The sequence below is a fragment of the Nanorana parkeri genome, unplaced genomic scaffold (assembly GCF_000935625.1).
Source record: "Nanorana parkeri isolate BGI_ZX_2015 unplaced genomic scaffold, ASM93562v1 scaffold767, whole genome shotgun sequence".
Lineage (NCBI taxonomy): Eukaryota > Metazoa > Chordata > Amphibia > Anura > Dicroglossidae > Nanorana > Nanorana parkeri.
The window spans coordinates 497,401-508,095 of NW_017307035.1; the positions used below are offsets into that span (position 1 = coordinate 497,401).

A 10,695-nucleotide genomic window follows, 5' to 3' on the forward strand; every position below is an offset into this window, starting at 1 on the left:
TATATACTGGATACATAGACAAGACAGAACAAAACTGGTAAGCACACATGTATGGTATTACTGTATTTAAAAAAAAGGGTTTAGCTGTGTTTCTTGAGTTCTGTTTTAAGATATCCTTGCTTTGTAGGTTTAATTTCTTAACATAAGTATTATTTTGTTATTATGATTTAGCACCATGTGGAGGAAGAACTCAAAATGCCACAGTTGGACGAGTGCTTTCCCCAAACTTCCCCAGTAACTACAGCAACAATCTCTTCTGTGCATGGACAATAGATGCACCAGGAGGACAGAAATTGCACTTGCATTTTGAGAAGTTCATTATGTCTGAAAAAGACAGGTACAATTATTAGAATAATTTAGCCTTGTATGGTTTCCCTGCTGATCAACAATAAATCCGCTTCAATAATAAGTATAGCTGTGATTTTAAATAGATCCTTTTTCATCCTGTGAACTTGAATTATACTAATTATATTAAGTATGATGCATTTGACTACAAATTTTGAATAATATGACCGACAACTAGTCCCAAAATGTTCCAAATGAGGCTTGATTGTCAGAAATTCTACTTTGCATAGCCAGTATGTTTTTTTGCACTTTAAATGTCAAAAGATCAGAACAAAATATTTTTTTTTAGTTTTAGATAGAGTATGGAAGGGTTTTTATTGCTGTCTGTGTCCCTGCTGTAAACATTGCCACCACGGCAAAAAGTAATAGGAAATCCATCACAAGAACAAGAGGTGCGGGGAAATCTTCAATTGACAATTGTCTTTCCTCTCTTGTTGTATTCTCAGGAGCAAGAAGCAAATGGATAACTCCTCGAAGGGACACAGAAAGCAAAAACAGGGGTTTAAGCCATTCTTTGCTCTGTCTAAAACTGTCCAATATGAGTATAAGTTGATCTGTATTCATTGATAATCAACCTTCCACCTATGTCCATAGACATCAGAAAATGTTCAGACATGAAAATATGATCTGCCAATCCCACAAATGTTTCTTGGTCACACAAGAATTCATGAACAGATCATTTTGTGACCAATTTCTACATGCTTTAGCATGTCAATACCCAACTAGTTTTGGATGGAGAGGAAAGGGACTAGAACACCTGTCAGGTTTTTTTGGGGGGGGTTCTTTTTTTTGTTATCTGTGTCCCTGTTACCCTCTTTCCCAAGCTACCCTGTCTATTTTTCCTGGTAACTGTTATCAATGAAATTGAAAGGAAATCCTACAATTTGGGTTGTCTTCAGCACAGGAACAGATGGAAAATGTTCCAATGGAGATACCAGGGATTTCCCTCTCTTTGGAGGGCTTTCTTCTTACTTTCCTGATGTGGCTATCAGAAAGGAAGTGAAGGGAAATTTCCCCAATGGGACACTAATGGAAAAAACAAAAGCTGACAGGGGTTATAACCTTCCCTTACTCTATCCAAAGCTGAATTATAAGTTTTTGCTTCATTTCTTTTTTTTATATATACTTTCTTCCTAACAGCAAGACCTTCCATCCATATCTCTGACTGTAAATCCTCTTTATTTTCCAGCTAGAGGAAAGTCTAGGACTAATTTGAATTGCTGTAGGCAGCTGTGGATTTGAAAGCTATAATTCTTCTAGTCAGAGAGAGAACCTTATGCAGTTGAAAACATGGAACAATATATTAGTTTTTGATAGTAGGATTCACAGATTCATCTGTAGGATGTATGCAGAGCAGGACTGCACTTGCAGGTGCTGTATGTCTGGCAAGTGAGCCATTTAAACTAATTAGAGTTGTTTCAGGTAACTGAAAAAGACTGCTTAAGGCTAGGTTCACACCTGGGCGATTCGTGTGTACTTGTACCTATTTTTAGCAATTGCCACGCGGATGTAACCCCATTGAAATCAATGGGGCCACACGGCAACCGCTGTTTGCACTAGCACACTATCGCGCGGCCCCGACTCAGGTCTGAACCTAGCCTAAATAGGTAAAACATTTGTACTGTTACTACCTAAAAAAAAAAAGTTAACAGTTAACCCATAACTTTACCACAACTTACAAAGACTGTGCTGTCACGATTCTAATAGACTGCATACAGAAAGATTCTTACAAAGCAGGCCACAGTGAATATTTTTTACTAATCTAGCATTGTATTTTTAAAGAGTAAAGGTGTCACTGTTCAAAGGGCAACACTATTGAGATAAGTTTTTTTAAAGCCTACAAGATTCTTGGCTACCTAGGCTATTATCCTTATCTCTAGCTTCAAAGCTTAGTGAATCACTGACCCCGAGCAGGTATACAGCCAGTGGTCCTAAAGACACGGCCTGTATATTTGTTCCTGGTCAGAAATACAGGCTGTTTAACATCAGCCAGGAATGTGGAGCAGCAACGGAGAAGAGGGAAGATATTAAACTAAAACTACAATCATAATTTTAAAATGAGAATTAAAAAAATAAAATAAATTAATTAAAAAAGTATTTGTGTTATTCTATGTGCAACCCTACTTTAGGTGGAGACATGTGAGATTATGCTAACCTTGCAGAAATTACACCGAAGTCAAACAGGGGATCCCAAGCCTTCACTAAATGGGAATTTAGGGTAGAGTCGCTGGGTTTGTAAATCTTCCACCCAGAAGGGACTTATGACGATAATGGTGACTACCTCCTACGAACCTCTTGTTCCAAGTGTACATCAAGCTTACACTCTCTGTAGACAGAGATGTGCAGTTCTATGTTTGAAATGACTGTTTAATTAAGAAGCCAGCTATCTTTAGGTATGTCTTCAGCCCCTCTCACAGTCTAGTAGTTAACTTTTAAGCTGAGCCCAGCAACTGACTAAGGAAAACTCTTCTTCTGGTTCAGCTTCTCTCCCTAGGCAGCAGGCTTGAGAAATATGAACTGTACTTCTCTCTGGAGATGTACCCTCCCCGGGCAGCAGGCCAGAGAGGTCAACGCTCTCTTCTCACATGCACTCCTTCCCCAGAGCAAAGCCTGAGAAAAATAAAAACAAGGATCCCTCATACACACACATCCTCTCCTTCCAGAGAGGCCTGACTGTCACTCACGGCTCTCTGCAGTGATTCCCCCCTCCCTTGTCCGATCCTCCAGCGCTGACTGGCGGAACGGACAGGGGAGGGGGTGGGTACAGCTGGCTCTGCCTCTAGATAGGTAGATAGGAAGAGCCAGCTGTCACTCACACAGCTGGGTAGATCCAGACAGTAATGTCAGGATCCGTCCCGGCTGCGACGTCTTTGGGTGACAGGAGGATGCTAGTTTGTGTCCTCCCGTTACCCTTAGGAAAACTATGGGGAAAAGCCCTGACCCCATAGTTCTCCTTTAAGCCTTGCAGTGCAGGGGTAGCAAGGGTTATAAAAAAATTCCCTGGAGTTCTTCTTCAAAAAAATGACACTCCAGTTTATGGAAGGGCCCTTACATAATTATGGAATGCTTTGTAAATTATATAATTTTTAGTGCAGTCATAAACAAAGGGCTACCACTTACAAAATACATTTGCTTTACATTTGCACAACACAGAAAATAGATTTTATACTAATGATTGTTCTTGTAGTGAGATGTAAACCCAGTGTGCATAAACTCCCGTATCTATTTATCACACTTCTGTATGCAGTTTTAGAATTCAGCTTTTGTCATTGCAAGGTAGGGTAGCTAATTAAGCTAGCTTGTTTTACATATTGCAGATTGCTGCAAATCAATAGTGATTACTGAGCATCACCAACTAAAAGCAGGTCTTAAGTACAAACCATACGTGCCAGACTTAAACTGCTAAACAAGCGTTTTTTCATACCCCTTCATACATCTTACTACAAAATAGGTAATCTTTTCTGCATGGCTTTATACCACCAAAATGAAATGTTTTCCTCATGCCTATTGCATTGTTTTTTGTTTTGTTTTTAATGAAAAACGTTGCTATTGGTCCCCATCTGCTGGGGACAGTCCCCTTTTTGAGGGGTCTCTCCACTGTAAACAAGGGTCCCCCGGGATGTCCCTGGCTGTCTGGTGCTGGAGGGCGGGTGTCGTGCCAAGCAATCCTGGGTCCTAGTCATGACTGCCCCTTTCTTCTTTTTGCAGTGCTGCACTGGGGAGATGGGAGGGAAGCAGAAGTATGTATTGGGGAAGGAGGTCTGTAGGAAGGAGAAGTCTGTATTGGGGGAAGAGGTCTATAGGAGGGGGAATCTCTATTGGTGGTGAGATCTGTACTAGTGGGTATTGGGGTGGGGGGGGGTCTGTACTGGGGAATTTTACTGGGAAGAGGGGGTAGTTTCTGATGACCCCTGTACTCCATGCATTACCTTCTGATGACCATTGCACATTACCTACTCATGACCCCTGTATTCCATGCACACTTGCTCCTGACCTCTTTATGTTTAAGGGCATAAAATAGGGGTGTGGTTTTGTGGATGTAACTACAAACGGGGGTGTGGTTTATGGGTGTGGTTAAAAGTGGGCATGCTCAGCAGGGTGTCCCTGGATTTAACTTTGAAAATTTGGTGACATTATATTATATCCAATAATCCTAATTACTCTAGTGTTAGTCAAATGTGCCTGGCTGCATCCACATTCATCACATATGACTTAAGGTGATTTTTTTTTTTTCTGACAAAGCTTAGAAATTACAAAGTACAATGTGTGGGTAAGGGCAAGAAATGTTTGGGGTGACATTTTAAAACTTCTAGGAGCCTATAAACATTTGTCCTTCATATTCACCTTTGTTTTACCTTGTATTTCTACTGCGCAATGTTTGCCCCAGTTTAATGGCACCTGTCAATTAACATATTGCAGGTCTTCAGTGCCAAAACTGAACGCAATTTAATAGGATGCATCTCTTGCATTGTGCACTGACTGTAAATGCTTGAAACAGACATATGCTCAATAAGATAGAGATAATACAAAATTACTCAGGAATTCATATTTTTGCAAAGAAGTTGTAAAGTTGTTTTGTTAAGCACACAACATTGGCTGACAAAAAATTATTTCTTTATTGCATTGTTTTTTAAATCCAAGATGTTTGTCTTGTATTGTCAGGTCACTGCTGTTTAGAATACTATTAAACTATTACTGGCATACGTAACACGGAAGAGGCTGTTAATTATCATTTATTACTATCAGAAATGTTTTCTTTGTTCTGAAACACATGTTGTATACAAAGATTGCTTTGTATATGAAGATTGTAAATTATATTGTAGGAACAATAAAGCAAACTGTAAGTGAGAAAAGCAAATGGCAAATATCTATGTAAAAACTATCCATCTCAAAACATATTTTTCTCAAATCATGCAGGTTGGCTGTGTACAGCAATGGAAAGGTTCTCTTTGATTCAGTAAAAACAGAGACCGTACCATTTGAAGGCCTTATTAGCGAAGGGTCCTGTATTAGGATTGAATTTTCCACAGATGAGTCCAAGACAGCTCCAGGGTTCAATATCCGTTTTGAAGGTAAATGAAAACATGTACTAAAACACTTAAGAGTGAAGTTCGAAAAATGAGTGAAGTTCGAAAAATGCGCTTCTCCCATGATTTGCAATTTGGGGTAAGGCAAGCCGAACTGAAGATTAATGAAAACTTGTAGAAAAAATTGTAGGAAACGTCTAGAGCAGCCAACATATTCATATGAATATTTTATAAAAGAACAGTTTTGCTAAAATACTGTTAACATGTTGAACGTACTGTAGATATTGAAACCTTAACTTTTGCTTACTTTCTGTTGGAACTCATATGCTGTGTTGCATTTTACTGAAGGTAACCCCTTTTGTTTCCACCTTCTGCTGAAGAATAGTATGTTTGTTTATTTTAGTTAAAAATAAAGCTAGATTTTATATCATAGGAGTTTGCCGCTTTTTTCCTTGACCGCCAAAAACCATAAAGAAAACCCCCCCTCAAAAATAAATATATATACAGTATATACACTATATTGCCAAAAGTATTGGAAACCCCTCCAAATCATTGGATTCTTGTGTTCTGTGAAATTTGCTTGCTACTAAATATTCCACGGTCAACTGTTAGTGGTATTATAACAAGTGGTGCAAATGGGAACAATGCGCTTTTGGAAGAATGGTCAAACATAGACACACTCCCTTGTTAAACCTTAAACCTTGTGGACAGCCTTCCCAGAAGAGTTGAAGCTGTTATAGCGGCAAAGCGTGGGCCAACTCAATACTAAGGAGGAACCCCACCCCAAAAAAATGTGGGGGGCAAAATGTGAGGTCCCCCCTAAAATGAAGAATCTGACAGTTGCCAGCAAAATATAAACAATTGGACGGAGCTAGTGGTGACATCACCACTAACTCCGCCCAACTGCTTACATTTGGCCGACACCCAGTCACACGGTCCCGGGCAAATGAAAACAACTGTCACGTCGGCTCTGCCCAGTTGTTGTTGTTTAATGACAGATCAGTGTCATTTGAGGACGCTGATCTGTCATTACTGCACAACAACTGTACAACAGCTGGGTGGAGCCAGTTGTGACATCTCGACTGGCTCCACTCAGCTGTTGTCATTTCAGTTCACCCCACTTCGGCTAAGACTACGGCTCAGCCGAATCATATGTCTTCGGCTCAGCTGAGCCGTTTGCCTGCTTTTGGCTGCTGTACGGGCTATTGTGAATAGCCTGTACAGTAGCTCTTCAGTTCGACTGAACCGAAGGGCTCCGGCGGCCGAAGTGAGCTGAAGGATCAGCCGAAACTACAGCTGGATCCTTCGGCTCCATAGTGAATAACCCTCTAAAGCTTAACATAGATACTGTATATATATCAGGCTGCACTTAGGGACTATGTCTGCTCACAATCTCCTGACTCAGTTTTTCAGATTTCCTGATGTATTGTTAGGTGGACAGCTGTGAGATTACAACACTGGACTTATGGGATACCCTTCCCCATAATCTACAATCATTATTATTCTCTTCTTACATACAATGCTACTTTTCTCTCCTGCAGAGAAATCTGTAAAGAGAGGCTTGGTTGAATGATTAGTCCTAATGCTGAACAAGATAGTAGTGGCAGCAATGAATGCTGGAAGATGCTTCAAGGCCGAAGAGTTAAAAAAAAAAGCCTAAACTAACTTTAACACATTCTTTTAAAACTATGAAAACTGGATTTTTTTCCTTTCTAGCCCACCAGTGACAATCTAATGCCTATCTACCACTCAGCCGGAAGCTAATTTTTATAAACGTTTCCTTCCTGTATTTACTTATTTCACACAGCACTGTACATGTGTAATTTGTCATCTCTATTATGAGGTATGCTAAATGTTTAAAGTGAATCTATGCTTTTCCCAGGTAAAGCAACAGGTTCACTTTAACTCCCCCCTCCCGAGCAGCACATACTTATCTTTATTTCATTCTCCTGCGGCTATATTTCAGTGCTGAAAGTAGAAGTCTGTCAATCATACATTACATGGGGATATGGACTCTTCCCTTGTGAAAACATGTGACAACACTGGTGCTTGGTGATTGTCACATGCTCTTTCATTCCTGAAAGTACTGGGTATTGTCTTTACCCTCACCAGCTAAATGGAGTGAAAGGGGAGCGAAGAATTATGAATTCTTAATTAATTAATTATGAGTTAGAGTATGTATTGTTGGGAGGGGTTATTAAACCTGTTGCTTGGCCCGCATGCTCAAAGCATAGGCATTTATTAGGCTGTAAAATAGGGGGCCAGCAGTCATTGCAGGAGATCTAAATCTAAAAGGCATAGGTTAATTGAAGCACTTAAAACCCTTGCCATCCATCCTTACAAAAGGCTAGGTGTGGAGATGCTTTTTTATGCTTGACCTGCACTTGCTCAGGTTACATCAGTTTAGGTCAAAATCATCCTTTCACCCAGCCTGCATCTTTTCTGCAGCTCTGCAAACAAGCACATCCATCTGGTGGCCTCTGCCTCCCACAACAGGGCAGTGATTGGGGAAATACAATGCCTAGGAAGGGGAGAGCTAAAGCAGAAAACACATTGGAACCCTTATGTCAGTATTTATGTCATTGATAGAAAGCTTTCAATGTGTTTCCTCATTGGGACAATAAAATGGTAATTTCTACCTTTATAAATAAGCCCCTTAGTATTTTTGATCTTTGAAGCTATTGAAAATGTAAATGTATACCATCTGTGATAGTATTTTAATATACAAAGAAGATTCATATTAACTGGAAGCCTAAGAGACTTGAGATAAAATGTATTTGTTCAAAGTAATGGATTGATTTTCGAAATAATTGTCATTGAGATTTATTACTATGCGTGCATCTTAATGCTGAGTATAAATGTGTCAAATTCTTGTTCCAAAATATAATTAAGAAAAGCTGCCAGCCTGTTTCTCTTCCCACAGTGTAAATCATGTCAAAGGGTATAGTCTGCATTTCACCTGCTTTTCCTCATAGGACTTGTCAAGTCTGCAAAGAATCTTTTGGAAGTAATGTAGATGCTTAACCTCCTGTCCACAGGAGACCTCATGCAGATGAATTCTTTATAATTCTGGGCTTTGATCTCAACTTTTTAAAGCAAGGATAAAATAATTTTGGTACATTTTGTGAAGACTGCACAGTAGACTGCATTGTTCAGTGTATAGTAGACATTTATTACAGCAAATAAGATTTGCTTCTGAGTTCTCCCATATCAAATACTTTCAAATTTTCATTTCATGTGTGTTTCCAAACTTTATTTGAAGCCAGGTTTGAAGGATTCGTCCTTCTAAAACGTATTTTTCACTTGTGGATGGTGTGTATACTAATGAGCTGTATCACATCAACAGATTTCAAGGCCCTGTCCTTTCTAGATCATGGTGTAACATGTCTGCTGCTTTAGAAGAAGAACTTTCAACTTTTGTGTAAAATGGAAGATCCAAAATGTAACTTTAGATTATTGCAGGTGCAAATATTTCCCCCACATGGCTCTCACATAGTCATATGAAGACATATTCAATCCTTCCATGTCTACCTAAACAAAGGTACATTTTACATGTGGTATTCCTCAAAACCATTTTAGAAACACAGAAAGCATAATCTGGGACTGTACCTATAGCAAGCCTGTGTTTATTTAATTTTTTTTCCATAGCCAGTTATGCATGATAGCCATCTAGAGGTCTCTGCATGGCTTTGGTTACAGAGGTCATGCTTTGTCCTTATTGATCAACCTGTTACGGTTGTTGGTAAATCCATTTGATAGACCATATGACTGACGAATAGTGAGGTAACAAATGTGGAAAACGACAAATGGATATTTAGGAAATTAATCTGTATATTAGAGCTCACCAGGCTTTAAGGTTCCCAGGAAACTCTACAAGGTATCTGACCTTGCATGCATGCACCTCTACATTAAATGACATGAGGAAATGCAGGAAGGTAATGTACACATTTTGCATGATTAGGCATAACAAAATATCTTTTAAAAAGGTATTTATTTATTTTAGTCAAGTAAATATAAAAAAAAAAATGTATTAATAGTATATAGTTTTCTAATCAGCCAGCAGGTGGCATTCTAGTTTTCTTTTAACACATGAAGTATTGTATCATTCTTATTTATGCTAAAATAAGCTGTCAGAGGAATTATTCATCGCTTATCAGATGGCAGGGTCTGAGGTCTCAGTCAGAAAAACAAAGCCTCAAAACAAACTTCATCAGCTATGATGTCTCTAGATAACCCAAAGTGCTACAAACTAAGAACAAAAAATTACCCCACATGCATAAATTATATTTGTTTTGGATAGACACTGGTGGATGGATTGTTCCTTCTTATAACTACCATGGGCTTCTGTGTGGACATGGTTGTGATGCCTGGAAGAAATGTCTGCATCACAAAACTGGCTTCAGAGACTTGCAAATCCTTGGGCAAGTAAATCTCCAATATGTATTTAAACACTTGCCTTGGGTTCAACCTTAGGAGTGTACATACTACATGAAAATATGAGATACAATGCGAAAACCTCACTGTTCTTTGTTTATGAAATATGTTACAATTGCACGTAACAGTTTGTACAGTTACCGTGTCTTGAGCACAGGTGCAGTGGATCAGAATGCTATTGCGAATACTGGAATGGGATTTAAAGTTTTTGAGGGTCCAGTGGTCTTGTTGATTAAAGAAACTTATTTTTTGAGAATTACATGCTCACGTACTATAATTTTACACATAATTGCAAGCAAATATTGATGCTTTTACCCATGTGGGGACTTTTGTAGGATAGTGGAAAAATAAGGATTGCACAGTATACAGATCACTGTGCATTGTAGTTTTGTAATAAAATGTAAAAATTTTTATTTTTAGTAAAAGGTTTAAGATATGTAACTTATGTGATTAATGGTGATATGGCTATTGCTATTGAATACAATTTTACTGTGTTACCTTTCTTCAAAGCCACAGACACTTTTGCAGTAATCTTTTGACCCCCAAGCTTGATTCAATTAGCTGGCTGATCAGAGTCCAATGTGCCAGACCTTTCTCTCCAGCCAATATTCTCCAATTAAAGAGTTTTCAAATTTTCTACAAATGGAAAACTTATTTAAAGGAACCCTTTGAAGATAGCTGTTGAGAGCTGACTTGCTTTAAAGGCGCAGGCTCCAGGGTTACCATATATATACTTACTTCACCACCCATTGATTCATCTGGAACAGGTACTGTATGTACCTGCACATTTTAAAGCAAGTAAAGTCAGCCATGGCATCCCGTTTTCTGTCATTACAGGTTTACCACAAAGAGGTTCTACTATACACTAGAGACTGGCTGTCTCACTTGT

At 38.9% G+C, this 10,695-nt stretch overlaps 1 protein-coding gene across 2 annotated transcripts in view; it reads left to right on the plus strand.

Annotated features, from left to right (window-relative positions):
- SEZ6L (seizure related 6 homolog like) overlaps positions 1-10,695 on the plus strand; it is a 309,976-nt gene that overhangs the window by 231,827 nt on the left and 67,454 nt on the right. For both annotated transcript variants that reach the window (XM_018564635.1, XM_018564634.1), the window contains 2 exons: positions 172-337; positions 5,263-5,417. In XM_018564635.1, coding sequence (XP_018420137.1) covers positions 172-337; positions 5,263-5,417 — 321 coding nt within the window. The remainder of the gene's footprint in view (positions 1-171; positions 338-5,262; positions 5,418-10,695) is intronic.